Here is a 21901-nt window from a genome sequence, read left to right on the forward strand (position 1 = left end):
GAAAAGAATTTTTCTTTCAATTCTAGAAATGGTCAACACCTAAACTGCAACTTAACGAAATTGCGTTAAATAAAAGTATGTCGTTTCCAAGTACGAATTTGTTTTCGTAGGCCGGGGTCATCACGATTTCTTAAATCTCCATACGATAATGAGGACGCCACCTTTTATACTGACTTCATATATAGTCAGCGTATGTTTGTCTATTGTTCTCTGTTTAACAGTAGTTGTATTGGAATTTATCCCGAAGCAACCTTATCTCTAGTCGTCATCCTAATAAGGATCAGGTTAGCTTAAGCTTAACCATTGGGTGTGGTGGCCGCAATTGATATCGGGTTCGGCATCCTTTTTTCAGCAACTTCGTCCATGATGCCGGATCATCAGACAAAATTACAGGTTGTAAATCCATTCTATCTGACAAATAGAGTAACCATCTATTGAAAATACATTGGTTAAGTATACGCTCAGTTACTGTAAGTATTGCCTTTTAACCCAATTTATTCCCACGTGCTTTTAAAATCCCTCAACATCAGTTGTGCAGTATATTCTTCGCTATTTAAGAATTAAATAAAAATTAACAGTTATCATAATTTCCTCATGCTATTATACAAATATTTAATGTATGTATACTTCAATTACATACTGATCCTACAATTACTTATGTTATTATGTTACACTTGTAGCACAATCACAAAGATGGCGATGAGAACTAGTTTATTTTGGAACACGTGCAGCATCGTTACGACAAAGAAAGACAACTCTATTCAGTATCATAACAATTATTTGTAGCACAATCACAATGAAGACGGCGATGAGAATTTAATTTGGTAACGTGCAGCATCATCATGACAAAGAAAGACAACTCTATTCAGTATCATAACAATTTTTAAGAGTCATTGTTGTGAATCTATAATATATGACAACACTTTTGTTCAAACTTATTATTTTCCATTTAAGAGCTATGCCACTCCGCAGCACATGTGTTTTCTAACACCTTGACGTCTGTGTTAAATATATGATCAACTACTGTAAGTATTGCATCAATTTAATTAATAATCCAGTATTGACCACTTAAAAAATGATTATCAGGTGATGCGGGTGACACTAAACCAACATTTTAAACAGTAATTTTTGTGATCAGACATATTTAGATTTAATATTTAAATTTTCATGATTCTAATCGTACCCATTTGCTATAGAATTAACAATCAAGCTTTCATTAACACTTGGCTAAAACTTGTTATACAATATTGTAGAGTATTGCCACAGGTAAATGCCTCAGCATACATGCCGACGTTAACCATTAGAAGACTTGAAAGAATCGCTGATGTGATTGATTTATATTTATTGATTGAACAAATGATTGTTGATGTGATGATTGATTGATTTATGGTGCAGCCATATACCTGATCACTAACTGAATGGCAGGTCGGTTGTTAAAATGCATATTCAATTTCAATAAATAAGCCACGACCAAAAACGCCAGTTGGTGTTCAGCTGTTGACTTTTATAAATTTGCATTATCAAAGTTATGTCAAAGGCAGCTTAATAGACAAGCATGCGCTCATGGTTTAAATGAGAAAAAAAAAACTGTTTCTTTTTTACTTTCGCTTTCCCTGTTGTAACCAAGGGTCGATGCATGTTGACCACCACGTGATTTCTCACCTCGGGTTACTTTGAAATTATTAATTTCTATCACGTGACGTGTAAGGTAGCATATTATGTACTGACTAGGACAATGTTTTCGAACATGTTAAGTTGTCATGCATTGATTTAAAGTCTTCTGTACTTACATGGACGTGGTCTAATTGCCAAAACCATAGTAAATAGAATACATGTACCTTGTAGAATAGATAGGGTTATGGTGAAAGATTGATCACATAAATTGTTATACTTGGCATTGTTATTAATGCTAGTCTAATTTTAGTACCATTCTGATAATGTCAATTCCACCTCTCATGCATATTAATCTAAAGCAGATAAGCTGAACTTCTTTTTTCGAAAATTGTATAGAAAAAAAAAACATAGAATGAGCTCATTGTATCACAGTCTAAAATTTTAATTCATGTTGGAAATTGATTAGACTCTTTAAAAAATTTAACAAAAGTGATATATGGTTAAGAAATAAACGCAACAGAAGCGACCGAAAAGGACCCAAAACCCCGCGCTAAGTGGAGTCATCCTTTTAACTAATTTCTTTATAATATTGAATCAAAATGAAATCTTTATAAAACATTATACAAAGAATGCCTTTCACTTCATTCTTATTAGTAGTCAATTAGCTGTTTTTCTATGACGTCATCTAAATGAGCATTTCTCAGCAAGATTCGTTGAAACTGCGTTTAATGTGAATCAGATACATGTATATGCAACTGGCCGTAACCGTGCAAGAAGAAGCGATCGTGGACTAAAATAGTTGATATGCCGACAAATAATAGTATGTATGTGTGATTTTTGTAAATTGTATGGTAACTAGATAAAGAGTGAGGTATGATAATCTGCCACTTGAAATACGCTTGAGGAATTGATGCAATTATAATAGCTTTGCTTTACAATGCTTATTCTGATGACCATGTACGTGTGTTTACTTAAAACTCATCGTTACTAAATTTAAACAGCAGTGCTACCGTGAAAGTGCATAGGATTTTATGTTCTTTATTATTCCTCGAGTTGAAACTGCTAGCCTCGCCGTAAATGTTGATCGTTGATTTCAAGCAGTCGAAATCCTAAAAGACGCTTGATTTTCTATTTAGTGAATTAAATAATGTGTACTGTTTATTTCTGAAGGTTAAATTTTAAATTTTTTCTTATATCTATAAAGTTGTATTTTGTTTGCTGACAATTAAACAGACACACCCTAACATTTTGTTGACAGTGTTTATTTTTAAATTTTCCTTTCTCTTTAATTCTGTTAAATCGGAACAGTTGAAAAAAGTAGATCAGGCAAAAATTTTATTCATGCAGGTATCAAAGAAATTTTTCGACCAATTAGAAGTGCCATAATCTTATCAAACTAACAAATATTAAATGATATGTCGATCAACAGAACATCATTAAATTCATCTCTCAAATCAAAGCATTCTTCAAGATTTTTGTTTTACATTACGTCATTGTGATTGACAACCTTTTACACACATTTTCAATATCATTTCAAACCATCTTCCACCGTTGTTTAAATAAACAACTCTTTATAAAACTTCAATGTTAGAAAAGAGGGATGCAAAATACCTCATAAGTCCCTTACACACAGTCCTTTTCTCTATTAAACCATGAAATAAAATTAATCGTGTACCGCAGATATCTTGACAAAACGTAAAATTTTCTTCTTTTTATTAAGAAAAGACAACTCTTCGAATTGTTTAAGATGCAAAATTACCAGCTTCTTTAACGCTTTCCGTCCTGTGAATTTGATTCATTTTATTGTAACTTTTATCTAGCAAAACACATTTAACTAATATACAATGATTCAATATGAGTTATATATGAAATCAATGGAAACTCCTGTACAATACTATTTATCACAATTGTATTCACAAGGTAATAATAAAATATCATGTAATTTTAACTACTGTCAAAGGGTCCACTGAGAATGTGAAGTGTTCCTTTCCTGATTATAAGTCAAGTATTGTGTGTGCACTGTGCAGAAGGACTTCCTTCTCCGACTGTGATTATTTTGACGACTGTTTTCACTTAGCTGTGAATTTGTCGAATTAAGAATTAAAACTGGGTAAGTAATCTAAATTTTATTCAAATTTGAAATGTATTTTTCTATCAGTCAAGTGATTTTGATTCCCTTTTCACTATATAAAAAGTTTATTTTTAAAGTTCAAGTAGTTTGCACCTTTACATATCGAATTTTGAGATAAAAAATTTGTATTTTTATTATAGATATAATATAATGCTGACGATATGAACTCGACGTTGTTTTAACATTGTAGAGTCACCCACTGGTTTTGAGATCGGCAAGCACTGACAGTCAAAACCTTTAAGCTCATCTAATTTTTGTTTTTGTCAACTTTCATATTGTCTACACAACCATGAAGTTGATCTTTGTAATGTTATTAACGAGTTTATGTAATTATGAATTTTTTTTATTTATTTTAGATATGTTTAATTTACATTGTATAATACGTTTCAAAACTTTAAAACTAAATTTTACGACAACAGTAAAATTGGTTTTATTTCATAACGTTTAATTTGGTAAATTGTTATAAAATCCCTTCTCTTCTCAAGGTAAAACAATGAGGGTCCCGTACCTGTTCGTGTGTCTGTTCATTGTGAATCAAGTGGTTCTAACGAGTGCCCAGGATATCAACGCAGGCATTCTTTCCGATGAACTAAATAAAGTGGCAGATTCAGTGGGGTGGTCATTTCTACAGGTAGAAAGCACTACAGACTTCACTACACACTAAATTGTACAAAGCTGACGTGGTAATTAGAAAGATATTGTATAAAATCCAGAATTACTCTCATAGCGCCAAGTCTTTATATTTTAATTTGATGCTTCATAATTTATCTGTTATAGGAAAATCTTATGATATAACAAAAATATACCTTTTTATTAATACGATGTTTTTGTTTCCTGTAGGGAGAGTACAACAAACTGCAATACAAAGAGAAAAATATCGATGGAATCATGTTAGTTCGAGAGGTAAAGACAGATCGCTCAAAAACCTAGAGTCCGCTGTATCACGCTTTCCTAATGCTTTACAATTAAAAAATTGGTATAATGATAGAAATTTAAACAAATGATTAAAACACTTTAAAACTTATGAATTGTTTCTACGTCTAAAATCTAATAAGGGTAAATATTGTGACATTAAATGATATATTCAATATGTATTTGGTCCTACTTGTTTTCCCAACGATTTACAAGATTGCAGGTAAAATTGGAGGACGAATGATTGAAGTGGACAATGCTCTGAAGAAGCTGAAGGAGGCTGTAGAGGAGGACCAGCTGTCGTCTGATTATGTCCCTCAGGACTGCTGTGTGGACGGAGAGTACAAGGGAAATCTCCGTTTCAGAACTGACGTAAGAAATTCACTCACATTTACACGATGAGTACGAAACTTCTTAAGGTAACGAATGTTGACAAATATATCTTGTGTGCATAATGTTTGGGATCTGAATACATTTATGATAAAAATCACACTAAGAAATAAAACGCATACTGAACACATTCAATATTTACGAAATTTCCCTCTCTTGTGGATCAGTGGCATTTGCCTCAAATTGAGTTTTCCATTTAGGTGTCTGAAGACAAATTTTGCTACAGCAAGCCAGCCTATGTGAACCAAGAGAACATCCGATTTCCATCTACTAACATACTTACAGTCTTGAAAACGAATTTAGATGTGAAGCACCTCCAATTCCAGTACATTGCAATGAATTCTGGTCTTTACATCAATTACCCGGCCACCAAACTGACGGATTGTGATACATACGATCCTCGATTCAGGTAAATATACTGCAAAGAAAACACATTTGACAACTTACCGGCACAATATACCCTTTTACTTTTTCTAATTGAGTATAAATAGCTAATACATTGACCAGGGATTTGAAAACCACATTATTTAAAACCGTTAAAACATTGAAATTGAGGTCAAAACGGGCTTGGCTCCTTTGCTTCAAACTGATTGCCTTGGGAGTAACACATATACTGTATACTTCCTGATTCATCATTGGTAGTATATATGGTTGCTTTAAAACCACTAGAAATACAAAAGCCTGTTCAGCAAATAGCTAGACGTCAACAAGGTCCTGCATCTTTAAGGAAAAATGATTTGATTTTATATAAAAGGCAAAGATTTATAAGTTTGATAACAAGACTTCGCAGTTTTCTTAATTTCATGCAGTCTTAGATGTACCTTTCTTCTTTATTGTATGTGTGGTTTAAAATCAACATTATCTAAAAGGTTTATGAGTTGTAAAGTTCTGCTTTATAGCCCTAATCGGGCAAAATACTAAAATAGTGCTTAATAACTCTTAAGTTTTAAATGGTCGTATATTTTAATAATAGAGAATTTTTTGACATAGCATCAAAAAATTATAAAAAACATTCAATGTAGTTTTTAGCTCACCTGAGCTGAAAGCTCAAGTGAGCTATTCTGATCACATTTTGTCCGTCGTCCGTCTGTCTGTCCGTCCGTCCGTCTGTAAACTTTTTACATTTTGAACTTCTTCTCTAAAACCGCTTATCCAATTTCAACCAAATTTGGCACAAAGCATCCTTATGGGACGGCGAATATAAATTGCAGAAATAAAAGTCCGATCTGTATTTAAAGCGGAGAAAACCATGAAACTGTAGAAAAAGGGGGGTGCATTTTTAAAAATCTTCTTCTCAAGAACTACCGAGGCAAATTCAACGTAGTTTAGCATAAATTATCCTTATGGGAAGGAAAATATAAATTGCAAAAATTAAGTGCTAATTCTGTTTCAAGTCTGAGTTATTACGAAAATAATAATAAAGGAAAGGCGTGTTTCAGCTTCACGTTTGGCATCCGGTAAAATGGGAGGGCAAGACTTGGTCTGGGCAAAACAAAAGATTGGCAGTTATTAATCTGCCAATCTCATTAAAATTTCAGGATATTTGATGGACCAGTATATTTGTATTCTCTGTAAATATTGTGCAAAATAATGCGTATTTGGAATTGACGATTGTCGATCTGCCCTGGCTTTTATTTTGCCACGGCCCGTGTTTGCATACTCATTTTACCAAGACTCGTATTCCATACTTCGAAAACGAGGTTCTTTGTTTAAAGCAGCCATGACATTATACGAAAAAGGGTCGATCTGACTGATGAATTTGCTTGTTGTGCAACTGTTTGCGTATGAAGGGAAATTTTTGAAACATGCAAAATATATTGATGCCGATTTTGTGAAGTAAATTGGGGCTAAATATTTCAATGCGTTGACAGTTTTCACACATGACGTTGGTGTTAGCTTGTTCTGATTTTCGTTTCGTTTTCATTATTTATGCTTTGTAACCTGGGAACTATCGTCTGTATTCCGTGATTTTTACGTATCAAATCAAACAGAGACTTCGGTAAATCAAACAGTTAACTGTTTACCTGCGCAAATTAAGAAAAATCTGATGTATAAAAAAAGTACTGAAATACAATTTATTCTATCGGTAATTCGGCAGTATCTTTTGCGTAATGGTAGATTAATGCAATAGGTTTTGTTGAGATGCTCGGCATTTTCTCGAGTTTATTCAGTTTAAATAGAGTTTGATATCGCTGACGGAAATATGTAGGTATATACATGTATACATGTATATATAATTCATTTCGAAAAAATAAATTGTTTTCCTTATTTGTTAAAGTGCATGTTTCTTGTGTTTAATTGTTTACAATTTCTATTTACTAACCATATTTGAGTGTTAAGCTTCGAATTATAAGCAAGATACAGAGATTTGCTCACAATTCTATGTTTGTACACAGATCTTAAAAACTAAAGATTAAAAAAGTAAAAAGTTTGTCAATATTTATTAAGAACATTTTTATACTCTGTTCTTCCAGAAACCAACTTTAACAACTAATTGTATTGTAAACTTAACCTTTTTTCGTCATTATTACTCCTACTGTACATGTGATCCTGGACTGTGTTTATGTACATTTGTATAAACTGATTTTGAACCTCAAATACCAGTAAACCGGTCTTGAGTGAATAAAAAAAATTGAAAATCTTAGACAATTCTTTTTTTCCATTTTGAATGCTGAATAGGAAATACCAAGTTAAAAATCTTAAGCTGAATGTAATGAACTCATGTGAACAAAATATGACTCAAACTTAGGCGAACTGTGAGCTCTGTATCTTGCTTATAATTCTACGATTGACGCTGAAATTTTGGTTGAACATTAGAAATTCTATATGAATTAGAGTATGTTAAATACTTGTAAAAACAAAATAAAAGAATGATATTCTGTATATACCTACTCTCTGGAGCCCCCTCTTTATACAATAAATAATGTGAAATTTACATCAATTTTGATAGTTTTTCAAACACGAGTAAATAAAAAACGACATTTTTAAAACAGTTTCCATAGTTCTGACACATTTCTGTTGCGGGGATAAGTAATCATCGCTATTTATAAGAAAATATCACAGCGGAAAATTATCCTGGTTTGTACGCGAGGTAATTAACAGTCATTTAATTATAATGGAGAAGACAAATTAAATTTTTGAATGTTTTAAATTTAAGGAATTGAGAACATTGAAGTACAATTTTCTTTTTCACATCTATACATGTAGTATTTTTTAAATAAAATACAATAACTATTATATTTTTTTAAAAAATACAATAACTAGTAATTAGTTGATGAAAAAAATGTACCTATATGCTCTCATATATTTTGATCGCTTTACACGGGGGGGGGGGGGGGCAGAACGAATATATATAGGGAATTGGAAGTTAACAACTTAACAGTGTACACCTACCAAATGTTTAGTTTTATATCTTGCGTAGGATTTTCTTATTCTGGTAAAAAATAGTATCTCATGAAGGTGCAATGTCAAAGATTACGTGTATGCTAAATAAAGTGTAAAATTCGAATACTTGACAATATTTATTTTTTGTTATTCTACCGAGGGACCATATGGCACAATATCTTTTGAACGCCCATTGTTGCTCAGGTGAGCGATGTGGCCCCATGGGCCTCTTGTTTTCGTTATAAATCAATTGTTCAAATTGAATATACCCAAAATCAAAAGAAATTGGGAAATGAAAAACATAACTTTGATTTTTACAATAGGTTTGAAACATTTAAAAAGATGATCCCTTAAGCAGAAATGCAAAACTATGGTAAAAATGTTAAAAATTTGCACATTTACAACAAATATGGACATATCAATAAAAATATTGATAACTGGACGTATCCTAGGAAGTCGGGGTGATAAATAAAGTATGTTATATCTAAATATAGAAATTGGCAAATTTCCAATGCAATCCCATATCGCTCAATAATAAAGTTGTAAAGTTTTAAGACGACCTCCTCGGAAATCAGGATGGTGAATAATGGGTTTTCCTCTAAAAATTAAAGAAGGAATTTCCAAAACAAACATTCCCACAGAGTTAAAACAAATTAAAATCTTTCAATACAATTGATTAAAAAATCAGGATGGAAAATAAGTTCTGTTTAATCTAAAAATAATTGACATAGAAATAAAAATTCAGCCAAGAAATTTCTTTGAAATATCCAGGGGAGAAATTATTAGAACCAAAGTGTTTGACCTTACACTGGAATTCCAGAATCTTTTCCAAACGAATGGGTAATAGGCAAAAAGATTGATTTGATATTGCTCAAACATCAAGATAATTGTGACATTTCTAACAACAACATATTATGCAATTTCCTGTTTCATTTTTCTATATTGATTGGTATTATTAATGCTTCAATGGTGTATTTCAAATAACCAAGCAAGTTTGAGTGTATGTCGTCAAGTTCTTAAAAAAATACAGTGTTACTAAGTCTTTGTTATGAAAACAAAGCTTAAACAAAGTTGTTGTTTACATTTTGATATCTGAATAGAAAACAACAGATTTAAAGTAAAATTGACCCTAATAAATCTTAGAAACTTTGGATATTTGTTGATAAGAAAGAAAAACCAAAATCAGATTTAATCAAAACGTAAACCAGTTTACCTTTTTTAACAAAATATTGCCTAAACCTTGTTAACATTGGAGATAATTATGAGCTCTCTTTATTGTTCATAACTCGACAAGTAATGCTGAGATTTTGACAGATCATTGGAAATATTTTAGTAAAGCATTGTAAACAAAGGAAAAAAGTTAAAGATTGAAAATTTCCTGAGTAGTATTAATAAATGTTCGGTGTATCTTGAGTTATATATTTAGGTGCATTTATTTATCATAAATCATATTTTGATCGTTTTATTTAGAAATGGAATCTCGAATTAACTTTTAATGGTATATAACATAAAATAATGAACAAAGTAAATTCAAAATAACTTAACTTCTTTAGTTCGTCTGTTTTTGTATTGTAGACCCTTCTATGTGTCCACAACAACTTCCTCTCCTCGTGACGTCGTGGTTGTCATAGAAATGTCCTCTTCGATGCGGGGAGATATTCTTTTCGAAGCTAAACATGCAGTTCTCACAGTAATGGAGACTTTGGACGAAGAGGATAGGGTGAGTCTTCCTTTTTTTTCCACTTTTGAAAAAGCAATTATAAGAGGACCGAAATCTCAAGCTTGTGGTTTTCAAGCGTAGTTTTTTAAACCTTGTATCAATAAAGATGTTCTGCGTTTTTTGCATTAAGATCTTTACAGCAGATAAGATGTGACGATCGATATAAGAAAGCTGGATGGTCAACAAATTAACTACTATAATTACCAAAACTGTGAAGAAATTAAGAAAAGTTTTCCTTTTAAATTTTGGTATTCTTGTATATTTTTATATAGCGCTGTTCTTCGAAAGGAGATCAATTTAGTCCAAAATTGGTCACGACTATCGAGCTGTCCTAAAGCCTTTTTTCACGTTTATTTAGGAATGTAATTGTTAACGCAGCCGCGATAGCTGTTGTATCTTTTGATAGTTTGGTCTGGTGGTTTTCAATGACATTGCAAACACCTTAGGAGGATGCTACGAAAATCAACTTGTTCCAGTGACCAGTGCCACCAAGAAGAGTTTCAGAAATTTTCTGTCATCTCAAACAGGAGAAGGTGGAGCAAACTATGTCAATGCCCTCCGTAAAGCATTCTTGTTATTAAAGACAAATTATACAGAAACCCGAGGTGAGTGAAAGTCAAATTAAACCTTATTCAGGAGAACTCGGGGTTAAAATTTTAAAGATTTTGGTAACAAATTAAACGCAAGGCAAATAAACAAGAAGACATTTGAATTGACATTGTCAAGATAAATATTTTTTATTCCTTTCTTTATTAGTATTTATTGATCTTTGTAGTTTCAAACTTGTATGATATATATTAAGTACATATTTTACGTCGATACCATTATAAATGTTTCTTCTTGCAGATCAAATTCTTTTATTTGTTAGCGCCGGGAAAAATACAGAAGGAAATCCTCTTGAAGTAATACGAGATGAAAACGAGGCCCTGCAAAACAGGGTCATAATCAACACGTACGGTATAGGCACTGGTAGGTGCATTGAGGCAGAACTCAAACACATTCATGTAAGAGTATATATGTGCATTGGTAAAGGTAAAATGGGATAAGAATGAAACCGAGATCAATAGAGGCTAATTAATAGAATTTAAAAAGGTAAAAAGGAGTATCTAAATAAAAATAAAACTAAAGAAAAATGGTTAAACCCCTTAAAAATAAGGCAAAAAATTACACTGGCTTTAATAAGTTATAAAATTCTTTCAGTCAAAAACGTTTCACCTCATATTCTTATTCTTCATTTATTGGGGAGTTAATATGTGAAAATTAAATACCCATTTCATTCCTGGATTTCAAACTTGTTACTTGTCCCTTAAATTTGTTTTACAGGTCTGAGAACTAGTGATCAAGAATTATTAAAAAATATGGCCGAGCAGATACTTAACAACAACACATACGGATTTGTGACGGTAAGTCATGATAAGAGAAATTCCTCAGAGCATTACGCTAACATACTAGTAAAAAGTAACTAACTTGTAATCATATCATCGATGTAAGATAAAAATATATTTTTGAATACAATTCCCTTACACAATCACAAAAGCTTTAAAACACATGATTTTAAAACTCAATTCACTAAAATTAAAAACTAAAAAAAAATGTGTAAACAAATAGAAACAACAATGACAAATAAGTTCGCCTTAATAAAACTCTTCTTTTAAGTTACGAAATAAAATCATGTTTTCAGTGAGGGCTAATAATTCATTTTAGATCTTGACATAAGTACAATGTCAATGATGAAAGTTATACAGTGATAATTGGTCAATTTTAGCGCGGGAAATCAACGATCATCACAGACATTATGACGTCGTCCTTACGTGAGATCATGGGAACCTATTACGTAGACTTGAGCGTGCCCATATCAACGTCCCCAACTTATACACAGCCTTACATCGATTTCTTTATCAATGGTGAGGTTGTCTTCAATAAATTTGAATAAAGAATTAAAGACATCGTGCAGATTATATGATATAGACCAACTTGACCTATATGATAGATAACCATTGCATACTTGATATACATGACATACATCATGGTAAATAACTTAGTTAAGTATGAATGTACAGTTGATGTAGATACAAAATACAAGATTTTGAATGTTGTAAGTATTGTCATTGCATAGAATCAATCATCACTGGTTGTCTACCTGTTGCGTTTAACGGGGCTTTTTCTGGAGTTGTGTGCGCGGACATTTTGATCAGTGAACTGGTTGCAGAGATTTTGTATCTTAAAAAAGAAGAATTTTCCTATGCATTTATCATTGATGGGGAGGAGAGGACATTGCTACACCCATTGCTTACCGACCCTCGTGGCATCATAATGCAAGAACAGGACATCAACAACATATACAATTTTGAGACCTCCGGTGATGTGTCAAAAGTTATCGACTCCATGAAAAAGTAAGTGTACTTTTAAAAATGTATATACCTTTGAGAAAATTATACTTATTAAAACATACAAATACATATTTTTAACAACTACTCCATACGTTTAAAACATTTTTTAATCAATAAAAATATGACTTTTGATAAATGATTTTGAAAGTCCCTGTGATACTGTAAGTTATCCATGGTTCAATCTAGGATGGATGGGTATTTACCCCAGGTTGTATAACATACATGGAATACGTCCCGCGGTAAATCCTGGAACATCCTTGATTGGATCTAGATTACAAATTTATTTCCCGTGTAAACCATATGAATATGTTCCTTGTCCAATTATTGGTGTTATACACTCTCAAGATATACCGTTTGCGCATTTAATGTATTGTGACTTCACATTTAATCCATTTTGATATCACGTTATTTACCCCCGGCTCAAGTAGGATGTACGGAAATTTACACCCGGCTCACTAGCAAATAAAATATCGTGTCACAAGCTACATAGGAAATAAATGAAAAGAGATGCAGGTATTCAATTTCCTTAATTTATTTTGTGTTTTCGTTATTTCTGTGTAGCCTGTCATTCTTTATCTATATTTATGAGATAACCACGTGGGTATTGTGCATTACAGAGAGAACTGTTTGTTTTTTCCTCTTTTACATCACTTTTATTGTACACACTATCATTTAGTTTTGGCTAGAATGATGAAAAAGATCACTGCTTGAAATATCTGTTTTCTAAACTATTTTTTGACTCCTTTTCTTCGCAGTTAGCACATTCGATTATGGATTATAGATATTCAAAGTACTAATTCATTTTATAGGGGTTTGGATTCACAGACGTCTGTAAAAACAACAATTATAGAGGCTAGAGGAGAGAAACTCTTTGAGGGTGACTCCAAAGTTTATCTAGATGCTGTTTACTATTGGACCCCGGTAACAAATACAACCCATTTATTCTCTCATACATTCACTTATCTTAAATGTGAAAAACACGTTTTCGTAGTAAATGAGGCTTTGTATTATCAGATTGTGGCTCCAGGTAGTAACCTCTCTCTGTGTATCGTTATGAAGCAAAACAACACTGTTTCCAACAAAGATGGTTTAACCAGGCCCTCTGACGGCGACTTCCTTTACCATCGATGGGATTTGAACCAATGGCCCGCCCCCTTCTGCAGGCATTTTAGTAGATATGCTACAGAAGGTTTGTGAACATTTTAAAAAAGATATACTTTTGATCGAGATATCTCTTACAAATAGTGTGTCGTTTGTCTTTCAGCCTTTATCTTTTGTCGTTCATTCTGTATCTTTGTCTTTTTCAATATCCAGCAAAATCGACAGTAAAACTAACGCCAGACGCTTTCATTGAGGCGTATTCATACACTGGAGTCAAGGAAACAGAAGTCAGAGTAAAGCAGTATAAGGACTACTTGTCTGGAGCCATCACCACTAATCCAGGACTAAAAGTAAGAAAATGTAAATGCAAATCAATTATTTGATAATTAATACAAAGAAAAGTACATGTAATTAAGTCGATTAAACAATCGATACAAATAAACAGGAATTTCATATATGTATGGCAGTTCGTAGTATACAAAGATACAAGGAATTTAGAGTGGAGTAATAACACTTAATTAAAACATCAGTACGTAATAAATTTTCATTTTATCAGGTGTATTATTATATAACATTAAGAAAAACAATCCCAGCAATTTATTTGTGACCCCATACACCAACCCTTACAATGGGAGTCTCTGAAAAAAAAATGTTTGAAGATTTTAATTTGTTTGATCAATTGAAGCAATTAAAATAACAAAGATCTATCTTGCAATATTCAGGCATCAGCAGTTAATTCCATACGGTTAACTTACCCACTGGAAAAGTTTTGGACAACGACCTCAAAGAAAGAGGCCCCGTATCTAGCTTGGCGTTACGTCATGACAGAAGACGGTGTGATTAGAACGTACCCAGGGATACGGCTAAAGGATGACTACAATCACAAACTCAGAACTTGGTAAGTGCCTCATAAAATTCTTAATGAGCAGGTCAAAGCCAAATTCAGTAAATTTGGTATCTTTTATGCCGTTCATACATTTTGGGGTTATTCGTATTGAATTTGAAAAGATCAATTTATTTAAGTTTATTTTAGTTTGGTCACGATTATTTGGTTAAAGTGGCAATGTCACGATTTTGGTCAAATTCTGTTTTTCTATTTCTATTACTCACGATGCTTTAGGAATGCATTTCTAATTATATGTAGTTTTTAAGTTATAAGCAAGATACAGAACTCACTATTCTTTGACATGAAAACAAGGCTCGTGCCCCTGATAATGTTAACATAGGTTCAATTTACCCCAAAATACTATTTTACCTGATTTGTCTATCTTCTTATTCATTTTTTGCATGAAAAAACAGTTCCTTACGTTTAACTCATTTTAGGAATTTTTACTTCAACATTCAAAATGTAAACAACAGCTTCTTTTTTTTTTTTTTACATAGCAATGAATTGCAAGCTCTGTAACTCGCTTATACCTCAAAGAATGATACTCAAATTTTGGATGTCTATTAAAAATGCCTCAATGAGGCTTTGTAAACATTAGAATAATTTTTTGACCAAAATCGTGACCATGCCCCTTTAAGCCGGCGTGGGGATTACAAGTGTAAATATGGATCCCAATAGAGTAAAAACGGTAACAATATAAAGAATTTGTTTTAAGGTCATAAAAGTCTTATGTTGTATACTGAACTTATCCGATATATCAATATGTACTAAATCGTCTCTCATTTTTTTGTGAGTCCAAAAAAGAACAGTTCTTAAGGAAATATTCATAGTTAACTATAATGTATCCCTCCGAAAGGTATCGTCGGACCGCTGCCCAGAAGTCGCTAAATGTCTTGTCTGCTCCATATGAAGATTCTTGGGGATCAGGAAGGATTATTTCTCTCACAAAGACCATATTACAAGGGTAAGTTAATTCTTGTGAATATGCTGTCGTCATTATTATAAAGTATTTGTGTCAGAAATGTCCAAATATGGATAACAATTCATATCGAAACTGTTCGTTGTCCATGAGCTATATTAATGATTAGTATCAATGGAATATCTACTGGAATATTTCTCTTATTTAATCATAATCATAACGATTTGTCTATTAGTTTGATATTTTTAAGTGGGCTGTCTTCGAAGATGATATCCATTATCAGAGGGTGCTACAAAAAGGTAGTGCAATATGTCCGAAGGATTGAAAACAAAAAAGAAATTACAGTCAAAGATTCCTGTGTTTTTTTTCCAAGGGATTTTAAATACAGGTCTTTAATGGCTTCTTCAAATAAACGAAACAGTATTTTAATCTTAATAACCCTCTTTTGGGTGCATTCAATATAGTCGATTAGCTATTTTGGCAGGTAATAGACCACACAAGACATACATACTCACAGCTTGGCCCCGCTAGTGCCTTATAAACTATACGTAGTTTTTTAAAAAGTAGACTTGCATCTTTAAAAACATTTTCAAAACATCCAAGAATATATCGCCTTTTTACTATAAGTCAACCCCCCTGCCAAAAGACCTTGACATTTTTAATCAGTGTAAGCCGAAATTTCCCGCAATTAAATATTGGTTGATATTATTTTGCTAGTAGAAACGTTTGCAAAGGGTGTGGGTGTGTTTTATACGAAAACGTTTATTTACCGTGAAACATCATTCACTTAAGGAGAATTTGTCAGCCATTTTTTCTACTAAGCTACCACATGTCTTGCTTGCCTATGCACAGTATCAAAATTCATTAAACACTTTTCGTTTGCATTTCATTCCCGAATTCCCCATTACATAATCCCTAAATATAGAAATCGTTGCCAAAAAAATAATTCCCCTACTTTTTTGAAAAAAACTTCTTTACAGCTACATTATCATAGTATTGATTAATTCAACATTATTTTCTTTGTCAGTTTACAACTAACGAAGAATTGTTTATTTGCATCACGTAAAGATTACTCAATAACTCTTTGAAGGATTCTCTTGTTCGCTTCATCATTCAAGTCACGCCCGATTTTGTTTTAACTTCCCATATTACGATCTGATTGGACAAGTCAGTCAAAACTTTACGTTAATCTTTCTGGAATTAACGCTGTTCGAGATACTCTGCGTTCACTTTACTATTTTTTGCAGAGGAAGCAACCCAGATAGAAAACTGGAAGCAGTGATAGGTACAGACTTCTCAGTATTCTACTTTAAGCAGATGCTGGAAGATAAATATCCAATCTGTGCAAACAAAACTAATTACATGTAAGTCGATTGGCAAATCGTTTTAGTAAAGTTATGATTTCTTTAAAAGTTTAAATTTTTGTATTTAGTAACATTATATTATTTTGTTTTGTAAAGTATTATGCCATTTACTAGCCATCAAGTATACGTTTGTTTTTAACTTTCTTTTTAGTTTTTATTTCATATTTAATCATCATTTCATATTTTACGTTTATAATCGAATTACGTTGTCTTCAATCGTATTTTTATGCAACATAATTTTTAAATCAATATTCTACCAGTTATATCTAAACAAACATTTTTATTAAAATTTACGTTGGTTTCTTGTATTCTATGATATTTCCTGTATTTAGTTGTATTGTGATCGACAACAGCGGGTTTCTTGTTATGCACCCTTTTTACACAGAAACAACGACCCCAATAAAAGCACCGGTTCATATAACTTATAAGGTAAGTAATTAGTAAAGATTTTTAAAAACGTGATTATGATATTTTCATTAAGGCAATTTGTCCTTGCATTTTATCGTAAGTGGGGATTGTAAAGTAAATGAATAAAATACACTAGTTTACCGATTAAGATAGTGATAGTCTGAACATTTAGTTTGTTTTTGTTTAATTATAAGTCACAAGATATTTGTTTTACAGGAGGAAAGAATTTCTCGTTCCCTGATAAGCAGAACAGTTATGTATCAACAACCTTGCAGAGATACAGGAAATAAAAAGGAACAATTCACATTTAGGGTAAAAATAATATATTTACAACGATAACAACAACTGTAAAGAGACATGAGTAACAAAATCGGATAATAAACCAATAGAGAAAAAAACCCCGAATTTTCAACTATGTACATGTATAACCCAGAATTAATAGATTTTGCCAATTATTATTTCTTTGGCCATGGATAGGAAAAATGACCTTACTAAATCGATTATACAATGTAATCTAGGAACTCTTATTAAAGGCTATTAGATTAGCTGAGTGATAAAATAAATAAATGATTCACTAAATGCTTAAAAAAACTAAAAACAACAAAAGAATTGCGTATAATTAAAAAAACCAAATAACATATAATTTGACAGGTAAATCTGCCAAAGTCTGTTTCAAGTGGATTTTTAGACTCAGATGAAGGATATGAAATGCGTCCTGTAGCTGGCTCAAACGTGTACCTTATTCTTAAGCATAGACGCCTGCAGGACGAAGAAACGTGTTGCACGTCAGGGGTACGTCAGACATTTTCGTTAATGTGCACTGAGATTTTTATTTTTAGGAAAAATAATAGTCATATATATATATATCAACTTGCAAAGTGCTAAACATAATGGTCTTCGCCAATTGTATATTTTACTAGAAATAAACAAATTGTTTCTCTATATGCCTCTTCTCTTCAACATCTTCCTTACTTAGACTTTAATATGAGTTGAATACTCTATAAACTACTTCTTTTCGCTATAATATGTCACATACCATTGCTTCTATTTTTCACTATTTTGGGTAATAATTACATTGTTTAACTGTTTTTCATTCAGTCTCTAATTTTTTACATCAGTATTAGATTCGATACATTATCACACAATACAAAGGTTTGATACTGCACGATAAATACATTTGCATGTTTTTACCTTGTTATCCATTTACAGCCCTATGCGTCACCTAGCTCAATACAGTGTACAGGAGTATGTAATTGCCTCTGTTACAATGAACTGTTCTTCAACGAATGCAAGAATAAATACGACACCATGTAAGAACCTTGTTTAAACTCTCTGTTTTTGGATTACGATATTTAAATGAAAGGTGCTAAATCTTCTGATTTTTTTTTAAAGGAATTTTCTTTTAATCTGCTTTCATCGTACGAAACTTTGTTTAAGTACCAATAATAGAAATACCAATATGCATTTATAAAATGTAATAAATAATCACGTGGTTGAAGTCTATTACAAATTAAAGAGTTGTCGCCGTCGGATTGGTAAATCAGGTATCGAAATTAATTTTTGATAGCATTTTGTCGGGAAAATATCTGTGAGCCTTTCTTCTAACATACTTCAAGAACTCTAAAAAAAACTTGGCAAATAGCATTCTTTGATCAAATTAATAAATATGGCATAGAAACTAGTTCCTTCTATTAAGAAATGGTTAAAAATGATGAATATCAAAAGATTATATATACATTGATACTAAGAAAAGTGTGTTATATTAACTTCTATCGTCTTTCATAGGGACGGTTTTATTCCATGCAGTCCTCAGTTACCAACACTGAGGTCAGTAAGTACACCGGAAGAGGATAAAACTAGGAATCTACCAACGTGCTTTTCCACTAGTTGTGAATGTAGAAAAACAGAAAGGCAAGCATTTGATTCTTATTTATATAAGTAAAAAGCAATAAGTGCAGTTTTATTGCAGAATTTTAGTTCAAATATTCTTTTTTGTTTTTTGTTTTTCAAATGATGCTTCATTTAGGAAAAGTGAGCATTTTTGACCCCTTTTTACACTGTTTGACTTTCAGTTTATCTGTCCGTCAAACTTTTTCCCATTTTTGACATCTTTTATTTATTTGCTTGATCATTCCAACTAAATTTCTTTTGCCCAATAATTCATATAAATTTTAATGGCAAGAAAAAAAATGAAATGGATTGTAGGCACTTATTTGTATCAATGTGTCCGTTTTAATCTTTTCCATTTCAAGTATAATAATTGGTTTTTTTTTTCGTTTGTCAGTGAATGTTTCCGCATATCAAGTTGTTCTTGGTGTACTAGCGATAAAAAGGGATACCTCCTGAAAGGATTTTGCGGCCCGAAGGAAATATGTCCATCTCAACAATGTCTAAAAGATGGTTTGTCATCAATATTCGTTTTTTTCGTTAAGGAATGAATTTCGTTTCAATAGTTTTACTGTCCACAAAATAGTGCATCCTTAAAATTATAAATTAAGATACATTTATGATTTGATCCACGTGGCATTTATTAAGACTATACAAAACGATGACTTTCTTTTTGTTGAAAACCATTCATTTATATTTTCAATATCATGCATTTAAGAATTATCAAATATAAATAGCTATACAAAAAATTCTCTTCATAGATTGCAAAGAAAAGTGCTGTGGATCCGAGTGCCAATTGCCGTCATCCTCAAACGGGAATCAATTGCTATATGTCGGTGTATCGTTGGGTACATTGGTATTTGTCATCTTAATCGTCGTTGCCGTGTTTTTCATCGTTCGCAGATTAAAACCTGACGTGGTGGACAATACCTACCTTGAACCAGTTCACACGTACAACACGATAAACAAAACACTACGGGAGAGTGATCATTACGACACGATCCAAGACTTCCATAACGAAGAGTGTAAATAGCAAAATAGAAGAGAGATAATTTAGTAATAGGCCTATATAATACGTTTAACAAAGTCTATAGATTTGAACTCTTGTACATCAGGAATGAACAATTTTTAACAAAATATTATGTTAATTTGTTTTGATATAGTATATGTAAAATATGAAATATTTTTATATATTGAGCTAATAAAATGGTAGTTCAAAGTAGATTAATTTTAATGTTTAGCATTTTACAAAGAAAAAGCCTTTGTTCAATTAGTAAGTTGGTATTGAGTTTTTATATATCAAGACAAGAGAACGGTAAAAATCGTTTTTAATTAAAAAATACAATATCCGTCCTTTTGGTTGAACTTAAAGGGTTCGATGGTCTTGGCCAATTTTTTGCTGTATTTTTCTTTAGGTAAATCTGATACTTAATTTGTTGACAACCGGGCCTCCTTAATTGATCAACAAATTTATTATGTATTATTTCAGCCTATAACATATTATGGCGTTTGCTATAATGAACGATTTACAAATATATGATTAAAAAATTAAAGCATTGCGTTCAAAAACAATAATATGCCAATTTTAACTTTAAAATGCAGATTGGATATACACAGTTTTGTTAAAAAATGAACATTATGAATCAGTGCAAGCTGAAAAGTTTTCCATTTTAAATTGATTGAAAATGATGTTTGATGTTTGATAAGTCAATTTTTCATTTGATTACATAACTCTTAGGCTTGATTTAAACATAGAATGAATTACATCATAAGTTAATGTCTCGCTTTTTTCATAAAAATGAATGCAATAAATTTCAATACATTTTCAATTTTGTCAAATTCAATATAATGTTATCGACGTCGATGACGATGATTTTGATGATGGTGGTTTTGATGATGATGATGAAGAACATAATGATGATGATGATGATGGTGATGTGGTGATGGTGGTGATATTGTCGACAATGAAGAAGCAGACGGCGATGATAATGATTTTAATAACAATGAGGTTTACCATTTCGATGATGATGATGATGATGATGATAATGATGAAATGGACGATTAAGCGGACAATTATGATGATGGTGTTAATAACAATTATGATAATGAAACAGACGATGAAGCAGATGATGAAGATGATGATCTGAATTACATGATATTGATAATGATAATGATTGTGTTGGTTTAATTTAATTAATAGATAACGTCCATATTAAGGTACGGGACTAAAGCCCTGGAGTAGGATACTAATCTGTAAGGTTATTTTGTGGTAGTGTAGAGGTGTCTTTAAATTATGCAGTAATTTTTTCAAATTTTTTTATTCTAAATTCTCATATATTGTTCTAGGTGTGTGAAAGGTGTGCAAATGTTTGTGTGGTTCATTGTTTAATTTGTAGGGATGTCAACGAGTACTCGAGTATTCGACTATCGCTCGGTCACGCTGATCATCGACTAAAATAACCTCAGTCGATTACTCCTAATAAAGTGAATAGTTTAAAGTATAATTTTTTTCTTAACGCGGACGTTTTTGAACTACGTTTGTATTTATAATTATTAATCTTTGATTGTTTATTAAACACGGACAATGACTTACCGTGGAACAGGTCACATTTGATTTGCCTTCGATGACATGGAGCTCAGTTATGTGTAAGCATCACAAGAAAACCAGGAAAAACGAGGACATTTTCTAATGATATTTAGATATAAAACACGTTTTAATTCATTTTACAGGTACATTTGGTATTCCAGTATATTATCATAAGCTTTTTAATGTGTTTTAGTTTAAGATAAGAATT

At 31.9% G+C, this 21901-nt stretch overlaps 1 protein-coding gene across 4 annotated transcripts; it reads left to right on the forward strand.

Moving 5' to 3' along the window:
• Positions 1-987: 987 nt before the first annotated feature.
• Positions 988-20144, forward strand: LOC128171553 (VWFA and cache domain-containing protein 1-like). Of its 4 annotated transcripts, XM_052837351.1 has the most exons (26): positions 988-1025; positions 3575-3724; positions 3936-4071; positions 4231-4376; positions 4586-4648; positions 4874-5029; positions 5248-5456; positions 10007-10151; positions 10558-10756; positions 10998-11120; positions 11475-11554; positions 11917-12055; positions 12268-12544; positions 13351-13462; positions 13556-13730; positions 13856-13992; positions 14365-14540; positions 15385-15492; positions 16695-16811; positions 17144-17240; positions 17436-17531; positions 17871-18011; positions 18429-18529; positions 19005-19130; positions 19504-19619; positions 19868-20144. In XM_052837351.1, exons 3-26 carry the CDS (start codon positions 4035-4037, stop codon positions 20137-20139), a joined length of 3348 nt encoding a protein of 1115 aa, XP_052693311.1. In that variant the 5' UTR covers positions 988-1025; positions 3575-3724; positions 3936-4034; the 3' UTR covers positions 20140-20144. The 4 variants fall into 4 exon arrangements, with proteins under 4 accessions (XP_052693311.1, XP_052693304.1, XP_052693327.1 ...); XM_052837344.1 differs by lacking the exon at positions 988-1025 and having other exon boundaries at positions 2182-3724; XM_052837367.1 differs by lacking the exon at positions 988-1025 and having other exon boundaries at positions 2184-3724; positions 3936-4049.
• Positions 20145-21901: the final 1757 nt, after the last annotated feature.

Source organism: Crassostrea angulata, chromosome 1 (genome assembly GCF_025612915.1).
Source record: "Crassostrea angulata isolate pt1a10 chromosome 1, ASM2561291v2, whole genome shotgun sequence".
NCBI lineage: Eukaryota > Metazoa > Mollusca > Bivalvia > Ostreida > Ostreidae > Magallana > Magallana angulata.